A 27,989-nucleotide genomic window follows, 5' to 3' on the forward strand; every position below is an offset into this window, starting at 1 on the left:
TGTGTCCCACGGTAATTTAAGTATTTATATTTCTTCTCATATCTCAAGTGGGCCATTTCGTCTGAAATTCTAGATATAGTTTTGGAGAGCCAGGTGATTAATAGTAAACCAATATATTAAGATACTTATTCATAAAATGATTTGAACTTTATTTCAATGTCATAAAGCTTTTATAGTATAAAAATTCTGTTAAAAGTCAGTTTGGTTTCTTAAGTTCAAGTGGCATCGACTTGTATTTCACACGTCGTCGTAAAATGGATGAATAATGTTTGTTTTGGTTAAAATATTCTATGCAAAATTGAACCATATTATAAAGAAATAACAAAGGGCGGGGCTCTACATTATGTGTCATATAGAAAAACAAACGGTGGTTAGAATAAAAACTGTAGTGTCAATCCCATAGGCGTAAAGAAATAGTTTAAACCACACCCAAAAGTAGGTAAATTTGGACCTTATTTTAATTAGGAAATAAGGTGTAATTAGTGAGAGGATTGTACGAAATTATGAAATTCAGTATTGGTTATGGGGAAATCAATGACGTACAAGAAAGTGGGAAATAGCAGGGATGACGGGATCTAAGGTAGGGATCAATAGAGTCCCTTACGAGATGACTCTTCGTCGCCTTCCGCAAACCGTCGGACGTCGGTTCTCTAGCTAGGTCTATCTAGGTTACCTATATTGTGTCCTGACCTGGACTTTGCTAGTTTCTCATGATGCTAGTAGAGTTTGGATTGGAGCATAATGTTGTGTAATTTGTTGTGGGGTTTTACTTGAATAATGTTAGAGAAGTACATTTAAATTGTGTTAATTTTAGTGGGTTTAATTCTTTTTGTGTTGTTTATTGATTTGTGGTTCAGACAAGTGCTAGTATTTTAATATTGTACTAGTAAAGTTTAAATTATAAATCAATAGACTTATTAGTATTGTAAAGTTAATTTTGTTCATAGTGGATTTAATAATATAGTGAATTTTAATTGATTTGTGCTTAGACAAGCGCTAGTGTGTTATAATATACTAAGTGAAGTCTAAGTCATAAATCAATAGAGTCTTAAAGATTGTAAAGTCTTGAGTTGTTTCCAGTGAAAATTAATTCGTTTGTGTTTTAATTGTGTTTAATATATATAGTGTTCTGGCTTGGATGATTTTAGTGACTTTTAGCACTAGAATGGTCATGGTTGGATTACTCTATATATTAATTTAAAATTTAGTTTTGAGATTTATTTCGTATCTTATTTATGGGGTAGAGAGAACTAGTTCGATCCAACATAGTGTTGGGGGGTTAGTAAGTTTGAGCGGATAACCTAACGGTGGCAACTATAGTTCAAATTACTAACTTGCGGTGTTTTTGATAATATCAGGTGGGGACCTGACAGTTCCTGCATTTATTAAGACAGGGTTACCCCCTAGGATCTGGAAGATTTGGGTTGTCATCTAGACTTCTTAAAAAAGCCAGATTCTAGTCCAATTATCCCGTATCTATATACTTCTATATTCACTTTTATATTACCCTTTCCGGCTATATGTCTTCTGTCCCAATCCACTGTGTGGACATATAGCTAGCACACGAGGAATAGGGTCTAGACTAAATCGAGCTTCCTCACTCGTCTTAGTTAGCTATAGCATAGAAATTACTCATTGCACATCGAGTAATTACGCGAGTAAATTAAATGTGCATCCCGGGATACTAGTTTGCAAATATTTCGGTAGAGTAGTTGGATAGATTAGCTGTTAGGTTAGGGTTTTTATTTATCAGGTCTAGGGCTTTTGTAGGATTGATCTAGATTTATAATTTTAATATATCAAAGCCATTAGATATTTACAGTAGGTAGCTAGGTTCCTTTTCGATACATTTATGGCTATTTTATTGTATTTGTTGTTCATTATTATGGGTTTATGGGTTAACTTCAGTTTAGCGTTAGCTAGGATGTAGTGTGGGGTTAGGGATTGTTAGGATTTTATTACATATATTTATTTATGACTTATTGACAAACTTGACATATTGACTTATGACATGACTGTATATATTTTGGCCTTTGCAACGCTACTGGTAGAAATATATTGTGGGAAAAACTAAAGTAAATAACCACAATATAATGTAGTATTGTAGAATCAATTTGCTTATAAAAGAAATATTTGTTTTGCCTGTCCCTTAGCAGTTTGATTGACGATTACATTCTGTTTTCTACAGATTATCTGTGATTTTCACACTTGACCTTTAAAAATATAAGGTCATATATTATCATAAAACCTTATTTCAATGAGTGATTTATCCGGGCTCAGATCAAGGCAGATGCACGATCGTAGATTATTTTGGTCCGAAAGTGTGATTCAAAATGACTACAACTAAAGTTTGGATAATATCATTTCATTGAATATTAAAATACGTATACTACAAAATTACAGTATTCTGGAGAATTTGAGTGGATCAAATACAGCTGCTCTACTACCAGTATTTTGTTATGTTAAATTGTCCCTTTGAATGTCCTCTCATTGTTGACGAAAAGTCACAAAATAATGACCAGGTCGAATGATGGTGATGGCCAGTCATTATTAAAAGATGTCCCTTCTGGACCACAAAATAGTTCCTTCAGAACTGGGGCGGGGATTCTGACCTGCAACTGGATGATGATCACGGGTGTCGCGGAGGCGGGGCGATATCTATACCCCAAAAACAAAATATTGTGACATTTATTAGTATTTGTACTTTGACCAACTGACTATTACATTTGACAGACTTTACTTACATTGACATACTTTACTGACAATTTAACTATGACATTCTACAGACTTATTTGATTTTGACATACTTACTATTGACTTATTGATTACATCTTATTACAGACTTAATCTGATTAAGTCAAACATTACTACAACCTGCAATGATATTTCTTATTACTCTGACATAATTCACGGTTTAATAATTATTTAACAATATTAGGATTTATAGGCGTATAATTCATAACTCTTTCTTACTATGCGAAAAGGATTTTGGTTACTATTAACGGTTACGACGAAGGGTTCTACATACACAATAACGATGATTTGGCCAATTTACTGATCCAATTCAAGATATTAACTTATTTAATTAGAATTGATTAAGGTTATTTGCATTATTTTATATTAATTAGTCAAGGTAGATACGGTTTGCGGTATTTTAAAGGAATTTTAGATTTTTAGATTTTCTTATTGGAATTTTTAGTATTTTAGGCAGGTCTAGGACTAGCTAAATAAAATAAAATAAAAATTGTTTATTTCAGTTTTTTTTTTTACAATCCATATTTGTGTTAGTCTACTTATATCTAAACTTAAAAAACTACATGTTAGTAAATATGTGTGAATACATAATTAAAGAATGCTATGCCCTACCCGTCACAATACTGACCCAGTATTTTAATATTGGACAGTCGAGGCGTCCAGCCACCATCCTCAGGATGTTGCTATTACTGTCTCTCACTCGTCGCAGCAAAGAGGCTACCCTCTTGCGTCTGATGGCATGGAAGCCATCCGTGTGCGCCTCGGCAAACATGCCTGACGCACTGCAGTGACGAGGCAGCTTTAACAACATCCTGAAGATATTATTGTACTGTATACGAAGCGTGTTGTAAACGCGCTTCGTATGTTTCACCCATAGACTGCACGAGTAGAAGGATGTACAAAACGCTTTAAATAGTGTAAGCTTCACTTCCTTCGTACATCGTGCAAATCTACGGATGAGCATGTTGCCTCTGACGGCTAGGGCCCTTCTCTCTCTTTCAATATCAAGGTCATCCTCTAAATTCTCTGTGACTATGTGCCCTAGATACTTAAACTGTTTTACCATTTTAAGCGCTACACCTCCCAACATGACCGAAGGTACAATTTGTGGATTATATTTACGGGCTCTGAAAACCACCATCACACTTTTACTCGCATTATACCTAAGGCCATGTTGGTCCGCGTAACTCTCACATTTTCTCAGCAGCTTTCTAATCGAGTCGAGTCGAGTCGAGTTTCTAATCGAGCTAAGTAAGGGTAAATTAGGGTTAGTTGAGGAGAGAGGTGGGAGATGTTACAAATTTAAGACACAACAAATTTTTTTTAAACTTGAATCATGTTTGTGCTTATTTAAATGATCTTTAAGCATTCGATTTGCTCCACATATTTAAGAAAGTTTATATTTTAGTAACTATCAGTATGTAGCACGTCATTCAATAGGTATATTTTTAATGCTACCATACATACATACATACATACATACCTAATGATATTGACGCAATAACATCAAATAAAGTGTTTAACACAGCACAAATGGTGTATAGATTGGCTGAAGTTATGCTTAAATAGATTCTAATTATTTTAAAATAGGGTGTTAGTAATTGGTCCGATGAATTCTGTTCATAGGTGCATAGAATTCATTTTTAGTTTAGGGTGGCCAATTACTAACAGTGCCCAGTTACTGGCGAATTACCCTATCCATTTCTATGAATGTTATTGTCATAATTTCTGAAATTATCAGACTTGCAGACTTGATATGGCCGATATGTACAATAGAATAAAGGTCCTGTTAAATAATAAATAAATAAAAAATGTCTAATATTTTAAGAGGCATCTTCGGCAGTAAAAGTTTTTATTACCATTTAAAACATACAATCTGTTTCATTTTGTTGATACCTACAGATTTCCAAATGAAATCAGGCAAAATAAAAACCCGTTAATTTAATAATCATTATTTTTATTGTATAATATATCCCTCATCTCAGACGCTGGTAGTGACGTTCTGTATTCTCTCCTGTGCCCTGACGACGTATCCTCGGTTAGGGTACACTTTGTCAGGTTGACGCAATATAGGGACCCCCGGCTCCTTGGGTTCCTTGGGTTCATACTTGTCTTCATTATTGACCGGATGATCCAACTCATTTACTGCTGGCCTGTGGCAAAAAAAAGCATTTTGAATGAAAAAATAACGTTGCAAAGTCGGCATTTTTAAGTGCTTTGGAATATCTTTCATTTTTAATACAAAGCCTGTATCAGTTTTTTTTGCAAAAGCGCTGGTGGCTTAGCCGTTAGCGGTAAGAGCGTGCGACTTTAAATCCGGAGGTCGCGGGTTCAAACCCCGGCTCGAACCAATGAGTTTTTCGGAACTTATGTACGAAATATCATTTGATATTTGCCAGTCGCTTTTCGGTGAAGGAAAACATCGTGGAGAAACCGGACTAATCCCAATAAGGCCTAGTTTCTCCTCTGGGTTGAAAGGTCAGATTAGGCAGTCACTTTCGTAAAAAACTAGTGCCTACGTGTCAAACCATAGGATTAGTTCTGTTGTCAAGCGGATCCCAGGCTCCCATGAGCCGTGGCAAAATGCCGGGATAAATATCAAATGATATTTCGTACTTAAGTTCCGAAAACTCATTGGTACGAGCCAGGGTTTGAACCCGCGACCTCCAGATTGAAAGTCGCACGCTCTTACCGCTAGGCCACCAGCGCTCTACCAACGAATAATTAGTATGAACAATAATTGATCGCTCTATGGTTTGGCAGAAGAATGCATGTATGGAAATTAAAATTAGTATGGGTAGCACATCGTAACTGGTGAATTTCCAATATGACTTGGAACTCCGGTAGCCGTTTAAGAAGTGTAACACTCTTGCGGTAGATGTCGCTAAGGGACCCCTTGACCTATAATATGGTGGAAAGATTTGTTGGCTATGGATGAGGTCTTGGTGGCTCAGATGGCAGAGCGCTGGAGTATCGATCCAGAGGCCGTCCGTGAGTTCAAGTCTCACCCAAGACAGTAATTTTTCCACTTTTAAATTTATTCTAAGCTTAATGCATGTATTTAGTTGTAATAAAGCAAGCTTGAGAATAAACGCTTAATTTTTTTATTTTACATGATTTTAGAAACTCACCCATCTGCATGCTGTTTCCACGAAATTGATTTCTCTGTATGTGTCTCGCCAGATCTAAACTGTCTTCGGCATTTAGCCCTGCGAACCAAATAGAACATGTTTAGATAAAAAGATAAAAAATAGTTTATTCAAGTTGGTAATTACAATGCGCTTATGAACGTCAAATAAAGCTATACCGGCTCCAACCCTACACCTCTGCCTCGAGAAGATTTAAATCCCCCCTCAATTGGAGGAGGGTATCCCAAAACTCGGCGGGACACATCTTTTCAAAACATTATTACATCTTATTAATAATTAACATGCATTACGAGTAAATAAGAAAAATACAATTTAAATTACTATAGAATTCATGCAATTATACTCAGTAAGTATATAACTTTATAGAAATATGATCAGCTAAAGGTTCTTCAGCGGTTATCTTTTCCAACCTTTGTGTTGTGCGTGATCATTTATTTTATGATAATGAAAATAATATCAAAACTTCCATGAAACACTAGTGTTGGTTAAAACTCAACTCCTAGTCCTTTGAATCCTCTGCTTCAAGACTCAACTCAGTTTTTGAGACTCTTATTATTAATAAACTCGAGTTCTTTTCAACTTGTTAGAGACCCGAGTCTTTTGATTTTTTTAGTAAAAAAATCAAAACGCATTGTTTTTATGTAAAATTCGTGAATTAATTACACAAATCATACAATAACGACTAATCTCTTTACTGTTAATTATGAAAAACCTATAAAATTGTTGACGGAGTCTTTATTCGGAGACTCGAGTCCTTTTGAGTTGCTCTTAACACAGACTCAACAAAGGACTCGACTCGGGACTTAAAAGACTCAAAAGCTTTTTAAGCGCCGAGTCTCGTAAAAAAGACCTTTGAAGAACTCTCTTCAAATTTAAACTCAGTGGACTCGAGTTCTTACCAACACTGTCACAGACATATTAAAGATTAAGAACGGGTCACTCACGTCACGTATTTTAAGTCGAAAAACGGTCGATATGTTCCACTCCGTACCGAGGAGTGTCGTCAGGAACGGAGCGTCGACGGTGACACTCCTCGGTACGGAGTCAAACTTGTGAGTGACCCGTTCTTTATATATTTAATATGAGAATAATATCGATTATTGTGACAAATAGTTGTACAGAATACGCACTCCACATCCTTGTAAATGGCGCAAGATATGAACTGGCGGTTCTTGAAGATGCTGGTGTAAAGGAAGGGCCCGTAGCACTTGTTGGTACGCTCTTTGACGAGGCAGGCGGAGATGATGCCGATAACGATGGCGTTGTTGCCTTCGCCGTAGATGAGGGGGCCGCCGTGGTCATTCTGAAAGAAAATGCTATTATATAAGTACTACTCTATACTATTCTATTCTCTTCTTCTCTCGTAAATTTTAATGATTATATCTATAGTTTGTTTTTTTAGCATTAGAAAGAACTTGTAAGAAGGTAAGCGATCTTGATATGTCTTTTAATTAAAAAACGCTTTTTAAAAATCAATAACTATTACTTATGAAAGCAGAAGAATATAAAAGATGGTATTAGATTCATAATAAAAGACACATCAAGATTGTTTACCTTATTTCTAATGTTAAAAAAACGAACTATAGCTGAAAGTAGAATTCCATGGTATTTTAAATTATGCATGGAGATAAGGCGTCTTAACGTAAGTTCGCCAACAAACTGTCTCAGTTTGGCGAAAATATTGTATACCTAGGATTAAGTGTCTTTTTGTAAATAATTTTTAAGAAAAAAAAACCGGGTGGTATGGTGCTTTACCCACGCTAGCGTCCCCTTCCCTCCCCCTGCCGCAACCCCCCCTTTTTGCATGAAATATGTCCCGGTTGACGGTTTTTATTATTTTTTGAGAAAAGTGTTAGAATTAGGAATAAAGTGTCAAAGTAAGAAATAATCCTTAATAAATTCTAAACAAAAAAGGTTATATGCAACTTTTTGGTAAGACTCACCATATTCATGTATTAACTTGTTGAAGTTCAATATAACATAGTACGTGATAGTGCTGAAAGAAATCTTATACGGAAAATAAGCTTGCAAGGTTATTCTCCGTGTAGGATTTCTTTCAGTACTATTACGTACTTTGTTATATTGAACTTCAACAAGTTTTTCAACGGTTAAATTTTGTCGAAGTTCATCTAGCCATAACATGAATATGGTGCGTCGTCAAAATGAATATAACCTTTTTTGTTAAGAATTTAATAGGGATTATTTCTTTCATTGACATTTTATTCCTATATTGTATACTTTCCCCAAAAAATGAAAAAAAAACTGTGAACCGGGACATATTTCATGCAAAAAGGGGGGGTTGCGGCAGGGTGAGGGAAGGGGACGCTAGCGTGCGTAAAGCACCATACCCAAAGGTATCATACTACATTCATAAAAGGCTGGCTATAATTAGTTTTTCAAAAAACACAATTTGACCGAATCATATGTAGTAAAGGAGGTAAAACCACCCACTTTTCTAGTAGCATTTCGTTTCTGTAAGGGTCGTAGTTCTAGCCTAACCTAACCCACTTCTATGATAGCAGTTCGGTTCTGTGAGGATCGCAGTTCTAACCTAATCAAACCCACTTTTCTAGTAGCATTTCGTTTCTGTAAGGCTCGCAGTTCTAACCTAATCTAACCCACTGTTGTTCGGTTCTGTGAGGATCGCAGTTCAAACCTAACCTAACCCACTTAACGGCGCATGCGGTGCGGTGTACGGGGATTTGAGCGGGAGGGATCCAAATCCCTCCCGCATCATACTTTATACCTACATTTTATGGTAGGTAATCATAGTGGTTTATTTAGTTTAGGTATCATAGTGGTTTTCCGGGTCCGAGTCCGGGTCCGAGTCCGAGTCCGAGTCCAGGTCCGGGTCCGAACCGGATCCGGGTACGAGTCCGGGTCTGGGTCCGAGTTCGGGTCCCAGTCCAAGTCAAAATCGAAATTCGAAATCACCAAACGTGTACTATGCGTTGTTGAAGAGTTCTGTATTGATCATCATCAGCAGTTTCATTTCATCAATTGTGACAGTTTTTAAAGGAGTTCCCTCGATGCTTGATTTTCTGATGATAATACAAAAATCTCTATACGCAAGCCTTTAAGATTTGAGGAGTTACCTCGATTCCTCATGGATCCCATCATCAGTTAAGTTTTTAAGCCACATTTTTGTCAAGCTCGAGTTCTGATGATGAGATCTATGAGGAATCGAGGGAATTCCTCAAATCTTAAAGGCATACATATAGTGATTTTTATGTTTTTATCAACAAATTCAAAACCGACATTCAAAAACGTGACATTTGATGAAGTGGAACTGCTGATGATAATCAGAACGGAACTCCGTTCTCCATCATCAGAACTCGAGCTTGACAAAAATGTGCCTTAAAAACTTAACTTGCCTAACAAACATAACGAAGAGGACAAATCGCCAAACGTGAACCATGCGTCGTTGAAGAGTTCCCTTCTGATCATCATCAGCAGTTCCACTTCGTCAAATGTCACGTTTTTGAATGTATATGCTTGATTTGTTGATAAAAACACAAAAATCACTACATATATGCCTTTAATATTTGAGGAGTTCCCTCGATTCCTCATGGATCCCATCATCAGAACTGGGTTTTGACAAAAACGGGACCAATCTGTATGCATATACGTATGTATATGCATACAGATTGGTCCCGTCTTATTTTGATTGTATAATCAAAATAAGAATTTTCAAAAACGGTTCAGTAATGACGGAAATATAAAAAATAAAAAAAAACATACAACCGAATTGATAACCTCTTTCTTTGAGATTAGGAAGTCGGTTAAAAATAAAAAACATACAACCGAATTGATAACCTCCTCCTTTGGGATTTGGAAGTCGGTTAAAAAAAGTTATTCCTATCAAGTTTGCAACTAATCACTAAATACTGTCTAGAGAAAAGAAGCGCCATTAATTAATGCACCATTAATGTTCCTGTTTTTTGCCAGTCCATGCAATGCTGTATTTTAATTGATTATTTATAAGCAAATTAACTAACGCTGCTGTTTCTTCTTCTTCTTCCTCGCGTTATCCCGGTATTTCGCCACGGCTCATGGGAGCCTGGGGTCCGCTTGACAACTAATCCCAAGAATTGACGTAGGCACTAGTTTTTACGGAAGCGACTGCCATCTGATCTTCCAATCCAGAGGAACTAGGCCTTATTGGGATTATCCCGGTTTCCTCACGATGTTCTCTCCGCGATCTCCGGATTGAAAGTCGCACGCTCTTACCGCCAGGCCACCAGGGCTTAACTAACGCTGCTGTTTATGGTTAACAATATGAGGATACACTTATAAGTCTGCCTACGCTGCTTCATTTAAATATTTTTATGAAAACACCATATTTATATAAACACTGGAGGAAATACCTCACAAAATCCGCCGTCAACCGAATTCCCTCCTTTGGATCTCCGTTCGCTTGTCACATTCACAGCGGTGTTCGTATCATTCGTATGCGTATCATTAGTATGATGGTGGTCGTACGCAGAGTGCATCACCAAGTTTGTTGGCACCTTCTCTACGAATCTTCTGCCTTCTTCTTCCTCCGAGTAGTTGATGTCTTGGCAGTCTACATACTTTTCCTGTAAAGGATCGGCACTTAAGATACCTTAAGTATCGCTTACATTTGGCACACTGTCCCTTTAAGGTCAATTCGAAAATTTGTCAAAAATTCTCTGATCAAAAAGTAAAAATGCACTAAGCAGTATGCACGAGTCACCTTCTCGTCGTAGTCACCAGAAAAAAAGATATACAACAGGATACTTATTTATGTCAAAAATTCTTTGATAACGATAATAAATGTTGTAAAAACTTACATTGCAGATCTCAGACATGGTTTGTCCCAAATCCTTTGTGCAAATCATGTAGTTTTCGATGATGTTAGCGTAGCGCGTCCCCCAGCGTTTCTTGCACCTGTTCTTGGATATGATTTCCACTCGGGTCTCCAGGAGGTTTTGCGCGCTCAAGTCCTTTCTTCGCGTCGCCCACTAAAAGATACAAACATAGTAAGAATAGCACTCAAAACTTTTAAACTGTGTTAGCACAGGCCATCCTCAGGAGCTCTTGTAACAATCCCTGCCTGAAGATCAAAATTTATGGTTGCGAAACGTGGGTGTTCACAATGGAATATATAAAGCGGGTCATAGTCATTCAACGTCCAAAGGAGAATGAGAAAGCTATGTATTCTGAGACATTTCCCTGTAGGATAGAAATGACATTTGGACTAAGGTCACCGGAACACCGGTATATAGCTCATGGATTATACTATAAAATTATACTAAATTTTAAGGAGTAGCCGGTCGTTTGTAAGTGAATTTTACGGAGTCGAAGAGTAGCCGAAGAACTAATGGGCATCCGAGCTAATTTAGGTTGCAACGAGGACAGATTATAATGAAAAAGATATTACGTCGCTGTATTTCGATGTGCTTCCCCAGCCAGCGATAGAGGCGATATTCCCAGGGTTCTCCAGAGTGGCGCTCTGGTTGTTATACGAGATTGGCTTCGGTATGAAGTCGCAGCCGCGGACTCGCCGATCGAAGTCGAATCCGTCCTCCACCTTGACTACGGCGATGTCGTTGTTCATCCATCTGATGTTGTCGTTCTCGTGGCCGTCGAATACGTAATCTGAATATTATCACGTTAGCAATTCTAAGAAAATTATAAGTGGTGAACTGCGCACCCTTCTGTAGAGATGCAAAATAAGGCAGTACATGATAGATTAATACTTAATCATTGACGAAGATTATGCAATCATGAAGGGCGACACAGGAGGACGATGATATTCATCAAGAATCTGAAGCATTTAGGCGAGCAGAGAAGATATAATTAAAATACCCTTTTGCCCAGAATATGAACTGACTTCATTTACAAAGATGCTACAGGTATCCCTATGTGAAAATGATCATGTCATGCTAAATGGTTAGTCCTTTTGTATGTCAACTTACTTTTAGGAATACATTTCCAGATAGCTTTTTTAGCACCGTTCTTGATACATAGGTTGTTGTATTTGTCATCATCTATTGAATACCTGTGAATAAAGCAAATAACGCATGATGTATTTCGTATGCGTTTCGTAGGGTATCATCATATAATCCAAAATACTGCTGGATATAAGCCACCTCATAGATTTACCTCAATGGCTGGTCGAGCGCTGCTATCTACCAGCAGACCTAAAATATCTAAATACGTTTAGACGATTACCAATCCACCTTGGAGGACATTTCTATCTGAGTCCTGGAAGAACTTTTCTGCCACAGCACTTAATCTGGATACAAAATACAAGGTGACTTTACTTGTAAGTTCCAGAAACGATGTAAAAATGCTCAGCGTCCTCGATGCAAGCTGCTGAAGTGAGGATGTACTCCTCATGGACAATGACGCCTCCACATAACCAGGTCTTGTAGGCCTGTTGCTTTACGTTGCTCTTAGGTAGTTTTAGGTGCACCTTAAAAATAGTACCATAGTTGTAACGAAGTTTGTATGGTCAATGTAAATGGAACAGGAAACAGCTTTTGGACTGTAGGCAGGCGTGGCTCACCTGCTATTTCGTCGCTTTGCAGCAGGTAGCTACAAGCGGACAGAATAACGTCAGAGACAAACGCCACACTGCAGGCTAGCATACACTGGGCCCAAGACAGAGCGGCTTGGAGAGCGCTGGTGAAAAGTGTCCACATTCGTCACGTCCCTCAGCCATGAGAATACGACAAGGAAGAAGAAGCTACAAGTACATCCGTTCCACACCAATTTTGGTGGCTAGCCATAAGCTGCGCGTGGCGCTTTCGCCACCTAGCGGCCATATCTGTCCTGATCGTAACAGACGCGTTTTGTTAGAGAGTGAGTCTTCTGTACCTAGTTCTATTATTTATTTATTAGTTCTATTATTTGTGCTACAGCACAGAATAAATAATAGTACTAGGTACAGAAGACTCACTCTCTAACAAAACGCGTCTGTTACGATCAGGACAGATATAGCCGCTAGGTGGCGACAGCGCCACGTGTGGCTTATGGCTAGCCACCAAAATTGATGTGGAACGGATGTACTTTTAGCTACCTGTAGCAAAGCGACGAAATCGCGGAGTGAGCCACGCCTGGCTGTAGGCTATAAAATGGGGCGACTTTAAAATGCAAAAGTTACTTTGACAATATACAAATACTTATGCTATTAGGGTTGAGGGTGTCTGTTTGAGCATTTGTGCGTACGAATTAAAGAATGTTTTCTGTAATAGATTTCTGCATGGTTACGTCAGCACTGTTACAAAGAGCTATCTTGTTGTTTGATCGACTATTGGACGTGATGCATGTTAGAGGCTTTATAATTTTTAATTATAGTTATTTACAACAGCTTCTCAACTGTTAACCCAAGAGATTTTAGAATCTCTTGATTTCTGCGTTTAACTTACCATGTACGGTCTTCCCTCTGTGACCTCCCAGCCGTTTATAATTCTTCGGGTATCATTGATAATTTTTGCTACCGATGCCGGTATGTGCGTCGCTACTTCAATAGCCCGTACATCTGAATTTTTTTATTTTACATTTACGGAAAGTTAAAAAGTATCTTAATTACTTCAAAATACGTGAAACCTATGTAGGTAAAAGTTAAGGTACCTATAATAAAAAATAGTTCATAGTTGCATAACGAAAATTGAAACTAAACTGTTACCCGATACACGATTGACGACGATCTAATTGTTGGTAGGTAGGTATATGTATTCAGGCGTTCAACATGACATTAAAGCTCTCCAATAGCCCTCTACGTGCTGGATCTATATCCCCACGCAAGTCTATCAAAAGACCGGGATTTATAGGCCCGTGAAATCCAAAATATGTATTTATAATATTGATCCAGTAAATACATTACCTGAAAGCAATAGTATTGTACTTGCAATTAAGAAAACAGGCTTCATGGCGATGCACAATATTCACATGGAAAGAAGTTTCGAGATCAAGAAAGAATTATAATCAAAAGTTATTTCACGGCTTGAAATAATTATAAATTGGGATTCGAGTAATAAAAACTGAAATGAAAATGTTTATAATTGTAAGTTATAGCTGAAATATGCAGCTGGATTAATTTGGAAATTAAAGAATATAATGAAATTAGAGTTATTTTATTGACACCCCAAATAATATTTTAAAAACCGTATTTATCCATTGTTGGCTCTTCGACGTTGCTTTGAACTTCTACGTTGTGCCTAAAAAAATACCAAGTACCTAATTTTATTGGTACTCTTTTCTCATAATTGTTATTCACGGGAATTCATAATAAATAGTCAAAAGTAGTAATTTTATTACACCGAACGGTTATATCTACTGACAATCCAGGATGTGGGCTAAGATTCGTTTCTCAATTATGTTGTGTGGGATTTACAAGGACATAAGACAATGTCTACTTGTAAATATACTGCATATTAATGCAGGACGCATATTAATACCTGCCTTAACAGGCCAATCAAATTAGTTTTTTTCGAATAATTACTTCCCAGCAAGCTAGAAATCGTTTTAATACCTTCATTTGGTCCAAAATGCGTGAACTTAAACTGAAAAGGAGCAAGCCTACTGGGATTGCGCAAACTCGGATTACATGCATTTAGGACTAACATAAGATCGATTTCCAGCTCGCTAGGAATTAAATCATCAAAAAGCTTTTTTGGGGTCTAATTTGATTGGCCTAATATAACGGCTATAATGCCGACATTATATCGATAGAGAGTGCTAGATCTTCTTTGGTGGGGAGTGTTTCAATTAAGATTTTTCTTAATAGTACCTTACTGTTCAAAGGGCAAACATATTTATTTTAAGCACATACAACTCCTCTTCTCCTTTCTAGCCCCGTAAGTCCGTTTAGCCTATATGCAGGCAACTCTATTTTTAGGAATCATCATCTTCTTCGCGTTGTCCCGGCATTTTGCCACGACTCATGAGCTTGGGGTCCGCTTGGCAACTAATCCCAAGAATTTGTGTAGGCACTAGCTTTTACGAAAGCGTGACCTACCGACCCAAAGGGTAAATTAGGCCTTATTGGGATTAGTCCGGTTTCCTCACGATGTTTTCCTTCACCGAAAAGCGACTGGTAAATATGAAATGATTTTTCGTACTTATGTTCCAAAAAACTCATTGGCACGAGCCGGGGTTTCCCGCGACCTCCGGATTGAAAGTCGCACGCTCTTACCGCTAGGCCACAAGCGTTTTTTTAGGAATAAAGAGCGGATAATATGTGTTTAGGTGTTAAGTACCTTCGTGGGCTACTACTGCAGCGTACCATTGAAAAAAATTAAATAAAAAAACAATTCAAAATATATTTTTTTCAAGAAATTAGCATTCCAAGAGATGCAGTACAGTGATCCCCACACTAGGCTCAGCCTGTAATGTGGGGAACGTAGAGGAATAAAGAATTACCGATATGTCACGGCTATTAGTTTAACATTTGATTGGTTTCTTATTTAAAAATTAATTAAGTATCTTGAATTTAAATGACTTTTAGGTATGTAGGTATTATCATTATCAAAATTCCGGGAAAATGCACAACTCTCGATGTATATGATGATGAATATTGATGAACTTCATTAAGTTAGTGCTTAATTAAAGAATCTATAAAGGAGGCTAATTGATTTTTATGTCTTAAACCGTTTGACAATCTTTCTAATATAGTCACTATTACGACCACTACTATGTTACTATGTATATGTTATGTTATGTGTATGTATGTGTATGTTAGGTCACTATTATGTTAGACTTATATCGACCGGGATTGGGAGCTCGAAAACAATACAAAAGGTAAGCACGGTCCATATCCCGGTCTATACAGTGTGGAAAGATAAGTCGGGCCCTGGAGGGAAACTACCTTAAATCCTTAAGCTGGCTCATTTTACTTAAAGGAGACATTCCTTTATTTTTAAAAAGAAACAAAACTTCATTCAAAGATTTTCTAAAACTCGCTTGCCTCGCCCAGGACTCGAACCGACTAAAAATTTCAAAAAATAAACACTCGCAATTTTATTTTACTAGTCGATACAGTTAATGTTAATGATAACATTTCTCCAAGAAACATTAGGTCTGACACTCGTCTGTCTTATAAAATATCCATAAAATCTAATATTTAGTACTCAAGATTTTTTTAGACAAGCCAAATTGAAGAAAAAAAAAAGAAAAATCTTTAAATGCAGTTTTGTGTCTTTTTAAAAATAAAGGAATGTCTCCTTTAAGTAAAATGAGCCAGCTTAAGGATTTAAGGTAGTTTCCCTCCAGGGCCCGACTTATCTTTCCACACTGTATAAGTCTAGTGAAACTAACCGTGAATCATTCAAAACTGTTAATCCTTTCTAGTCATTCGATTTTGAACCGTAATTCTTATTATTAGAGATGCGTTTTTGTTTTAATTGTGCCATCATACAGTATGTAACGAAAAGCAGTTACTCAAACTTGTTAATGTTGGTCATACTGAGCAACTTTTACTATGGGACCAACCCCGAAAACGCGGAAAAAAAATGGATGTTTCATACATTTTGCTGGTCTGATGTTGAAATTTCCTATGGGAGAGTCAATTATTTTTCGCGATTTCGGGGTTATCCCTTAGTAAAAGTAGCTTAGTACGACCTAAACATTAACGGGTTTGAGTAATTGCTTTCCGTTCAGTTACATACAGTTCAGTTCAGTTCAGTGTTGTCACTGTGGAGTTAAGGATTAACCCATGATTAAAAACATGTTGAAATAAATTTTAAATATTTTATTAACCATTATTCATATTGTAATATGTATATTAACCGGACCTCATTACTATGCCCCTATGCTGTTGTGCTTTGTCCACAAATTTCGTCTGTCCGTGTGTAGCATGCGCCCCCGTCGCCGCTTGTACCTCTTTTACCGGATCTGACCCTGCTGTCTCAGCGGTCGCATTTACCCCAACAGTTCCATTTAACCCATTAGTCGCATTGGCATCTCCGTCTGCCAAGTGTTCCTCGTTTGATTGTGTTGCATTTGTATTACGTTCTTGCGCTCTACGTAAAGCAGCAATTTCGTTCTTGGCTGGTCTGAAAATGAATAATATCTCATGAGTATCAAATAAAATAGATGTCTTAATTTCATGCCCGATTCGAACTTTAAGATACGTCAATTAATAGATCTAGAAACGATATGCATTCATGCTTTAACAATTTTTTGCCCGCCGAAATATACCTACCCTATATTTGACAACTCGCTGAAAATTCCCAAGTCAAGTTATGCACATGTTTGGTATAAATAGGTATAGTTTTGTCACGAATATAACCTATTTGCTACTAAAAATAGCAGGGTGGCCATAACTATTGTCGTTTTGGGCATAATTTCCCCTGGAGGCAAAGTTGGCTATAATGACGGTATATAAAAACGAATATACCATAAAAGTATAAAACTTTGCCCTTAAACTTAACTTTGCCCACCGCGACACAGTTCAGTAAAAGCGGAATAACTTAAAAGTAGGTACAGATACACTTTATGAAGTAAGTGAAGTTATTTCGCTTTTACTGAACTGTGACGCGGTGGGTAAAGTTATGTTAAAGGGCAAAGTTTTATACTATTACGGTAGGTACCTACCAAATGAAAGAACTTACCCATCAGGATGATCAACCCAACTCAGCACAGTTTCCGTGTGTGTTATACTGGATCGGTACATCTTGCTGCAGTCATTTCTGTAAAAGAGCAAGTTGTTTAATGTTTGTTAGGGTAACCGTACCTCAAAAGGAAATAAAACCGGGCAAGTGCGAGTCGGACTCGCGCACGAAGGGTTCCGTACCATAATGCAAAAAACGGTCACCCATCCAAGTACTGACCCCTCCCGACGTTGCTTAACTTCGGTCAAAAATCACGTTTGTTGTACGGGAGCCCCACTCAAATCTTTATTTTATTCTGTTTTTAGTATTTGTTGTTATAGCGGCAACAGAAATACGATTCGTGAGATACAGCCTGGTGACAGACGGACGGACGGACGGACGGACAGCGGAATCTTAGTAATAGGGTCCCGTTTTTACCCTTGGGTACGGAACCCTTATAGGATCACTTTTGCGTCTGTCTGTCTGTCCGTCTGTCACAGCCTATTTTCTCAGTAGTTACTGGAGCAATTAAGTTGAAATTTGGTACACATATGTTTCTCGTTTCTAGGGTTCCTTACATAATTCCGACTCACACTTGACTGCACATTTCTAATAGGTTTTCCTGTCATCTATAGGTAAATAACTATTTTGTGTATTTTTTCAAAATTTTAGACCTACTAGTTTCGGAGTCATTTCGGAATTCGGAATAGTCATTTTTTGGCTATTTTATTTTCTTAAATAACTTCGAACCTATGTTTTTTAAAATTATAAAAAACTTTTACTAATGTTACTAATTTACATATGTGTACCAAATTTCAACTTAATTGGTGTAGTAGTTTTCGAGAAAATAGGCTGTGACAAACAGACAGACAGACGCACGAGTGATCCTATAAGGGTTCCGTTTTTTCCTTTTGAGGTACGGAACCCTAAAAACACTCCTAAGTTAGGTATTTATACGTAAAAATACAAATCTGTTTATATATTTAACCGAGTAATTCCTCCGTCCAAAATTTTTTTACCAAATAAGTTATTGGTATTTCTGCTGGGATATTTTTTTTTGATATTTCATATATTGTTACAATACGTTACCGTTACATGAATATGTCCGGTGAAGACGAAAGTTTGAACGGAGCATTTTTCCGTAAAAAATATTAACGATTTAAGACTTTAGGTATTTACTTAAATACTATTATTATTATTCTTTGGATATTTATACAATACTTTTTATTTATTGATACTTTATCATATTGTAAAGTTTTTTCTGGCTGAGGAATTACTGCGGGGTCCACTACCTTTATTTACTACACTAGTAGTTAATAACAGTAACAGTTTCTAAAGATCCGAAGCTTCCCATAATATTGCGGTCCAAACCTCAATTTTGGGTTATTTAGGATTTGAATCTCAATATGGAAGTGGTTAGGTAATGCTAACAGGATAGCGACAGCGCTCGAAACGCCCTTAAAACTTACCTTTCCGAACGAAAACTTAACTCTTTATTCCATAATGAAGGCCTGTCCAGACGAGAACAATTTTTCGCCAATCTGATTAAATTGTCCGATCAAATCAGGTGGTGCGGACGCAAACGCCAATCAAGCCACTTTCATTTCACCAATTTTAAATTTATAGTGATATTTGATTGCACTAAATTAAAGAACGTAACAGTTTCCGTACTACCGGGCATGACATACGCTTGTGAGACATGGACACTGACTGCTGGGATGATCCACGAGCTCAAAGTGACGCAGCGTAACATGGAACGAGCCATGCTCGGCATAACACTTCGCGATCGAGTCCGAAACGAGCTCATCCGAAAACGCACAAAAGTCGTCGACATAGGTCACAGGGTCGCCTGGCTAAAATGGGCCTGGGCAGGGCATATGAGCCGACTTCACGACGAGCGGTGGAGCAAGTGCGTTTTGGAGTGGAGACCCCGGCTAGGCAGAAGAAGTGTAGGCAGACCACCCGCCCGTTGGTCCGATGACATAAAGGAGACTGTGGGACCAGTCTGGATAAGAGAGACTAACAACCGCTCAAAATGGAGAGAGATTGGAGAGGCGTATGCCCAACGGTGGGCGAACACACGCTGAAGAAAGAAAGAAGAAAGAAAAATTAAAGAAATGCCCCCAGCGTCACATTGGTATTCTTGCGTCCGCAGTCCGCACCCTATTTTATCGGTAATAACCATCATAATCGGCGGTTGAATTCGACGAGCCAAATTGGCGCTTGCGTCCGCACGGCCTGATTTGATCGGACAATTTAATCAGATTGGCGAAAAATTGTCCCCGTCTCGACAAGCCTTTACTTACGAGTTGGTCTTAAAAATAGCGCAGTTGATCAGCACCCTATTCTTATAGACGCTGGTGTAGAGAAAGGGTCCGTAACACTTGTTGGTGCGCTCCTTGACGAGGCAGGCCGAGATGATTCCGATGACCAGAGGCTCGTGACCGTCATCTGCTATCAGGGGGCCACCGTGATCGTTCTGTATAATATTTATAGAAAACGTTATTGGGCCAATTTTTATTTTGTTGTCGATTGTTTTATTCGTCAGATTTCAGTGAAATATGGTGGATAGATAAGAGTTCTCGCAAAGGCAAACGGAAACATGGTCACCCTAAATCTACTTGGCGCCGTTCTATGGGTGTATTTAGGGATGCTATCCGTCCGGGTTTCCCCGGATTTGTCCTAGTTTGGAGGCCGTCCGGGGGGGTTTTAAAAAGTGTCCGGACACTTTTTATGTGAGGAAACACCTCATTGAATTTAATTATTTACCGGCATTATTGTGTACACAAACCTTATAAGTAAATACACGTCCGGGGAAAAAATACAATTTACGCCAAATGTCTGGGTTTTTTAAGTCTTTGTCCAAGTCGGTGAATTTGGAGATGGCAGCCCTAGGTGTATTGGGGATGGGGTGGGAGGAGGCTACCCAAGCTGCCCAGGACCGGAGTCAATGGAAGAAAAAGATTCGAGCCCTACATCCCAGCAGGGGCACAGAATAAATAATAGTACTACCATACAGAAAGGAAACTTCTCATAAAACCGAAGTTTGAGAGCGGTTCAGGGTCGAATCATGCTGTCTCTTTCTAATATATGGCACTATCCCTTTCGGCTATTTAGGGTTTGCAAAATTCAAGCCATTATCTTATCTGTGGACGTTAAGTTGTGTCAACCCTAATAATTGCTCGGAGCAATGCCGAACGGAACCGAGTTAGCCCGAAGGGGGGAGTTTCGCACCCCTGGCAGGGGGTAACAGGATGGAAAGAAGAAGTAAATTCTAACCTCACAGAAACCCCCGCTGCTGTACGAGTTTCTGCGCGATGATTCGTTGTGGAAGGGACTGTGAAGCACCAGCGACGAGGGGTCGATAACTCGTCTTCGCAGCGTCTTCTCGCCCGACTCTCCAGAGTACATGATGTCGGTACAGTCCACGTATTTTTCCTAAAATAAAAGATATCGGGTCATGCGCTGATAGAGTTAGACCAAGAAAAGTTTGCAGAGATTTTGACAGCACACGCAGTGAAGGCTCAGCTCAATGCAGGTGTTATTTTAAACGTCAGACTTCTATGAAATTATGACGTATAAATACACTGGCACTGTGTGTCCTTTCAATCTCTGCAGATTTTTCTTGGTCTAACTCTCACGAAATTTTATCTCATCTCAGTATCACCTCTCAAACTAGGGATGTATTTATTATCTTTTAGGGCCACTTGAATCGTCCCACTAACCCGGGGTTAAGCGGTTAAACTGTTTTTCTTTTCGTTTGACGTTTGTCAATGTACAATTGTCATCTTGAGGCTTCCCTGGTAGACCTTGCACTTATTTATCATCAGGTATCACAAAAGTCTGATCAAGGTGAAACTAACCTCGCAAACCTCACTAAGGTCCGGAACGAGATCCTTAGTGCAGATCATATAATTATCAATGATGTTGGCGTATCGCGATCCCCAGCGCCGCTTGCACTTCCTCTTACTGATGATGTGCACTTCGGTCTCGCGGAGTACATTCATGTTCATCTCCCGCCTGTTGGAGTTTACCCACTGGAAATAATGTGAATGGAAGTTGACATGAGATCACAAAACTGTTGGTATCGTGCACCAGAATTGTTGTATCAGTATGAATAACTCTGAAGTATGCGTGCTGCGTACAAACTTAACTAATATAGTTGAAGAACATAGTCCTATTAATTCTTTTAACTTTTTTTCATAAATAAATATATATTATAGGACATTTTTTCACAAATTGACTAAGCCCTGCGGTAAGCTCAAGAAGGCTTGTGTTGTGGGTACTCAGACAACGATATATAAAATACTTAAATCGTAGAAAACAGCCATGACTCAGGAACAAAATATCTACATAAGTGACGAAAGATTCTTACATCGTCATATTTCTCTGTGCTACCCCAGCCGGCGATGATGCCCGCGTTGCCCGGATTCTCGAACGTTGAACTCTGTGGGATACCAATACCTATGTTGAAATTTCTACTTACTTAATATTGTCATACCTACAAATATAATTTTCATTTGAAAAGTCCGTATTAATTAAAACAAAAAATATTGCTTTGCTAATCCGCGAAATAATAATGTGCTAAAGGTAATTACTAATTAGGCTAGTCAAATTATATTTTTTCAGGAATTAATTCCCAGCAAGCTGGAAATCGTCTTAATGCTTTCACTTGGTTCTAAATTAGTGCAATCCGAGTTTGCTCCATTCCAAGAGTTGTGGATTATTTTTTATCTTTTTTCAGTTTTTTTGCTTGTAGTTCAAAAACGGTACGTCTGATGGAAAATTTGCTCTAATCGTGATAAGAATTGACATCTGGGGATCCGAAAGATATCTTAATATGAATTCATAGTCTAATAAGATTGTAAAAAATGGCCGCCACTTTGAATTTCTTTTTTTTTGGTATACGAGTAAATCGTGTTAAAATTCGATTTTTTTTTCACTTATGTGCACAATGTCCTTGCTGGAAGTGACATTGTAATTGATGATTGGTTCCTTCTACATAGAGTGGTTTTAGAAACAGAAAGAGAAGCCCCGCTACGGGACGGGGCTCCGTCGACTCAAGGAGCGAGACAAAGATTTTCACGTTTCACGATATGCCTAGAAAATTCCGATCTTCTGTTTTCTTTAATCGAATAATCTTCCGATCGACCGCCGACATATGTATACAGGTCGAAATTTTAACCACCGTTCATACTTTGCGTAGTGACTTTATAAGTCATACTGAACAACTTTTATAAGTAATGCAGCCAATGCCGAAATCGCAAAAAATAAATTTGGCTGTCCCATAGAAATCAGCGGCATCACATCAGCCGGAATGTATTTCTGCATTGGTCCCATAATAAAAGTTGTCCAGTATGACCTATAAAGTCACTACCTACGTAGAGTATGAACAGTTGTTAAAATTTCACCTAGGGGGATTTTTTTTTTAATTTCGACCGCTCGATTTCGTGTATTTCGTTCAATAATATCTCCACTACTAGGTAGGCATTTAAATGGCTACAAATATAATGACCACCAAAAAATACTTTGGTACCCTAAATAAAAAAATCATGCTTACCAAAAAAAATTACTGAACACCAAAAAAATAAGGCCTAAAAATACAAAAGTACCACCACTTTAATTACGACTGCACTTCAAATTGTATTCAAATACCAAATATATTGAATGATCACCAAAAATCATTAATGATCACCAAATCTTGAAGACCTAATTAATGCGATATTTTCACCTAAATAAACCACTATGATTACCAAAAAATGTATACATATTACCAAATAAAGTAAACTGATGCCAAAATTACTAGCCCCTCCCGCTCAACCCCCCGTAGCCCGCACCGCATACCTACCTAACCTAATCTACTTTTCTAGTAGCATTTCGTTATGCTACTAGAAAAGTAAGTTAAACTGCTATCAGTTAAGTGGGTTAGGTTAGGTTTGAACTGCGACCCTTACAGAAAAGAAATGCTACTAGAAAAGTGGGTTAGGTTAGGTTTGAACTGCGACCCATACAGAAACGAAATGCTACTAGAAAAGTGGGTTAGGTTAGGTTTGAACTGCGACCCTTGCAGAAAAGAAATGCTACTAGAAAAGTGGGTTAGGTAAGAACTGCGACTGTTACAGAAATAAAATGCTACTAGAAAAAGGTGACGAAGTGGATTAATTAATTTAATAGGATAACGATATATTAAATGTTTGCACATTTTTAATTAAAATGTGGTTACAATTTTGTGATCATTTACTATTTTTGCGTTTACAATGATTATTTTGGAGCCATTTGCTTTAATAGGATAGCAAGATTTAAAAATTTGGTTATCATTTTACATTAAAATGGAGTTCTAATTTTGGTGGTCATTTACTATTTTTGGGTTTACGATGATTATTTTGGTGTAATTTTCTTTAATAGGATAGCAAGATGTAAAAATTTGGTTATCATTTCACATTAAAATGGGGATTGAAATTTGGTAATCATTGACTATTTTTGGGTTAATAATGATTAGTTTGGTGTCATTTCCTTTAAAAGGATAGTAAAATGTAATAAAATTGGTAATCATTTCACATTAAAATGGTTATAATTTTGGTGATCATTCATGATTTTAGGGTGGTAAAATAGATTTTTTTGGTATTAAATTTTACTAAATCTGGTGATCAGTTAAATAGCAGCCCATTTAAATTCTACTGATAGAATTGAAAACGAGTGGTCCATATCCCTCAATTTCTAATTTCTATCGCTCGTATTTCAAAAATTTGCATTTCGCCGTTTTCCACCGATTTTCGAGTTACGAAATCGAGCGATCGAAATTCGAAAATCGTTCCCCTGTATTGCATACCCCATAGTCTAATAAAACATATTCTCTTCCCAGAGTGACACAAGTGCTACGTCACAATAACATTGCCACTTTATGTAGCGCTATCGCATATTATCATATAGCGCTGTCGCATGATGACGTAGGCTTGTGTCAGTCACGTGACCACGAAAAAACGGGAAGAGAGTACCAGACGGAGTATATTATTATACCATGGCATACCCGATTGTTGTAGCAGATGGGCTTGGGCACATAGTCGCAGCCTTTGACCCGGCGCTCGAAGTCGAACTCGTCCTCCACCCTAACGACCGCGATGTCGTTGTTCATCCACCGAATGTTGTCATTCTCGTGACCGTCGAACACGTAGTCTGTGTAGTAAATGGGTTTTAAGTTCGTTCGCGTTAAGGTAGCCCCACTAAGGGCCAGTTGCACCAACCACATTTGACAGACTGATCAACGTCAGCCGGCGTGCCCCGGCGCTTTACTATGAAACTTTCCATACATAAAAATTTAGCGAACTCTTTAACGATATGAACAGTTTGGTGCAACTGACCCTAATACTAGCGTCTTTTGAGCGTTGGCATGTAATCACAGTCAGCGCATGCAAAATCACGACGACAGGCAGTGGCGCCAACTTTGCGACGAGCAGCAGCCGTAAAGTAGACTAATAGACGCCGCGCCGACGCTCGGGAGACGCTTCAGAGCAATATAACTAGTCGTTTTAAAATGATACATACCTATCTACGCGTGTGTGTGTGTGTGTGTGTGTGTGTGTGTGTGTGGGCCCGATTCGGATTTTGAAATAGACATCTATTAGATATCTTTTAGACATCACCAAGATACGATAACGATATGTTTAAGATCTAACCTGTCACATTTGACATTTGCGCGATTCTGGAGATACTCTTGAACGATTTCCACAGGATATGACTTAGAGATCCAATTCACATCTAATAGATATCTTACTCTATCTAACGTAAAAGTGACATTGGTTGCCCGAATTGCGCTGCAAAAGAGAACTAGTTGATATCTAAACTATAACGTATGTAGAATGGATCTAGTACGTGTCGTCTCTTGTGAATATCTTGAAGTTCGAATACGGCAGTGTAGCACTGATAGAGATAAATGTACAAATACTCAGTAGCATGTAAAAATATTTAATTGTAATTCAATAATATGAATAGGGGTTGTATCCCCATGTCCCTCAGTCCATATAATCTTAAAAATATAAGATTAGTGCTTACTGTAGTTAATAATTGTAATTTAGTTCTCTATAAAAATAAAGTTTTCTTTTTTTTACTTGTCAGAAAATTACACTGCAGTGGTTTCTGATTGGTGGCGGCAAGTTGATCCAAGACTTCATTGCAGAAGGTAGTATGATAGGATAATTCCAGGATAGGCACCCCAACTCAAGAAAAAATAACTCAGAATACCGTTTATATCTGATGACTTTGATTTTTAATTTGCTAATACCCAAATTTTGTTTGAGTGAGGCTGAGTGCGTTTGAATAAAAATTGTTGTAACTTGAACACGGGATAAATTTTACCTACTCGTATTAGTGTTCCCATTATTACCCTCAATGTATTCTCTGTTAGAAAAAGGTATCAGTCTTGAGCAGTGTCAAAATAAGTACTTACTTCTCGGAACACACTTCCAAATCGCCTTCTTTGCGCCATTTTTAATGCACAAGTTGTTAGCTGACGACCAGTCCTCGCTGTGCCTGTTAATTTTAATATAGACGTTTTAGAAAACATCGTCGGGATTTATTTCTTCTTCTGATGGGTAATTACTATTAGTTTTTGTGCGAAATAAAGCATTTTGTCTTCTATACTTGCTATACTAGTAAGTAAAGTAAGTGTGACGCTTATCAAATAATAAATGGATTTAGTTATCTTTTTAACTGTAATAATTGCACCGAGAAATCAGATTCAATCACCCATTAGACTGCCTGTCCATGTTAGGGAAGCGAGGCAGTAGAGATGAGCGAGGTAAAATTCCACCTTAACCTAAAAAAATGAAAATCTCCGCTCCTCTTTGCGCTATTGGTGGGTTTTAACCTCAATCACCGTTCCGCTGGCTGCATCGCTCCGCTCCCGTGAAGAGGCAGCCTTAAACTGTCCTAACATTTAAATGAATCGCTTCATGTTCACATCAAGCGGTCTCACTTGTACGTTCCAGACACCACGTAGAAGTTTCTGGCGTCTTCAATGCACGCCGCGGAGGTCAGTATGTATTCTTCGTGGATAATGACGCCACCACAAAGCCATCGGCGGTAGTCTCGGTACTTTGGGTTGTTTGCCGGTAGTTGGAGATATACCTAATGGAAAAAGAAAAATTCTGGCATATCTGGTTGGCCTATGAAGCGCTGGCTGGACGTCGTGATAGCCGAATGGAAGACAACAATATCACACCTGAGATTTTTTGGATCCTAAATACGGCGAAGACCGGGCAAAGTGGAGAAGATTGAGTAGGAAAATGGACCCTGGCGCTAGGCCGGGGAAACCCCAGGTTGAAGAAGAAGATATTTTTTTGGTACTTTTAAATGAAAGCAAGATATATCAGGGTGAGATTCAGGCTAGCGATAAAACTAAAATATCGAATCAGAAATACTACAAATACAGATAGGTCTGGGCTTATCTTATCTTACCTTCAAAATATGCACGTGCTGACATCAGTGGTACAAGCCAGCCAGTTTAAATCTTACATACTGTACATAACGACGGGTGAGATATGTAATATTTATAACCATTATTAGAGCTATTGGTACAATGCCTTACAGGTTGATCGTTCAAAGAGACAACTATTGAGAAACTCCGAGGGTTTTGTATAATTAAATACTAAGTATACATATAAGTGTATATTAAGTATATTTTAAGCTTAGCTAAGTCCTCACCATGTAAGGCCTATTCGCCGCGGACTCTACGCCAGAGATAATTCTCCTAGATTTATTGAGAATCTCGCTGACTTCAGTCAGATTTGTATCCTCAAGTATTTTTCCTACATCTGGAGGCACTGTTGTGCCTACGTTGATTACAGATGCATCTGAAACTGAAAATTTATTATTTCAGTTACATCCCAGTAGATGACACGAGCGATCATGCACTAGGTACTATTATTTTTTTTAGCTTCGGCTTGTGAGGTTTATATTTTGATGTTGATGAATAACAAAGAACAAAAGATAAGAAATTCAGACTTACCTATTAGAATATGGCATGACGCGCATAGTAACGTCAAAAACGACTTCCTAAAATCATAAATCATTGCAAGGTGACAAACCAGTTACTAAATCAGAAAAGAGCACAATATAATTGCACCCAACTCACAATTTCACGGTCGATTGAAACATTATTGTTTCTTTAATTTATTTGCGGAAGTAAGCAGGATAATAATTAGGTTTCTTTCAGAATTATGGTCGGCTAAAGCGTATTTTATTACATAAGACTTTTGCTTGCTGTTTGTTTAATTTTTGGTCTCATTAGGTCTTGTTTTGAGAAATTTAATATGTATAAATATATGTAGGTACATAGTATATTTAGTTTTAACATAATAGCTCTCCTTCCTTCTTTTTTTTTTTTAATGTATAAAATCATTTATTTACAAAGATAGAGGGCTAAATATATATACACATATAAATATAAATAAATATGTATAAATATATATCCCTTTTCATTTCTTTCCTTTAGTTTATACACCGGTATCATAATACTAATTAATTTTCT

General features: G+C 37.8%; 2 protein-coding genes and 1 long non-coding RNA gene across 4 annotated transcripts in view; 1 reads left to right on the forward strand and 2 right to left on the reverse strand.

Moving 5' to 3' along the window:
• The window catches only part of LOC134801192 (uncharacterized), a 298,318-nt gene that overhangs the window by 9,257 nt on the left and 261,072 nt on the right, over positions 1-27,989 (forward strand). The window lies entirely within an intron of this gene.
• LOC134801133 (uncharacterized) lies at positions 4,695-13,914 on the reverse strand. The gene is made up of 10 exons (XM_063773672.1): positions 13,759-13,914; positions 13,301-13,413; positions 12,194-12,345; positions 11,846-11,928; positions 11,308-11,525; positions 10,718-10,888; positions 10,271-10,483; positions 7,034-7,206; positions 5,886-5,963; positions 4,695-4,907 (listed from the first exon to the last, which is right to left on the reverse strand). Exons 1-10 carry the CDS (start codon positions 13,802-13,804, stop codon positions 4,736-4,738), a joined length of 1,419 nt encoding a protein of 472 aa, XP_063629742.1. The 5' UTR covers positions 13,805-13,914; the 3' UTR covers positions 4,695-4,735.
• On the reverse strand, positions 16,609-27,624 carry LOC134801217 (uncharacterized). 2 transcript variants are annotated; one of them, XM_063773749.1, is made up of 11 exons: positions 27,468-27,624; positions 27,164-27,318; positions 26,436-26,587; positions 25,908-25,990; positions 24,492-24,637; positions 21,840-21,911; positions 21,328-21,501; positions 20,744-20,902; positions 19,771-19,943; positions 17,486-17,563; positions 16,609-16,927 (listed from the first exon to the last, which is right to left on the reverse strand). In XM_063773749.1, the coding sequence occupies exons 1-11, from the start codon at positions 27,529-27,531 to the stop codon at positions 16,657-16,659; spliced, it is 1,527 nt and encodes a 508-aa protein (XP_063629819.1). In that variant the 5' UTR covers positions 27,532-27,624; the 3' UTR covers positions 16,609-16,656. The 2 variants fall into 2 exon arrangements, with proteins under 2 accessions (XP_063629819.1, XP_063629820.1); XM_063773750.1 differs by having other exon boundaries at positions 27,164-27,312; positions 27,468-27,607.

The sequence above is a fragment of the Cydia splendana genome, chromosome 21, assembly GCF_910591565.1.
Source record: "Cydia splendana chromosome 21, ilCydSple1.2, whole genome shotgun sequence".
NCBI classification, from domain to species: domain Eukaryota; kingdom Metazoa; phylum Arthropoda; class Insecta; order Lepidoptera; family Tortricidae; genus Cydia; species Cydia splendana.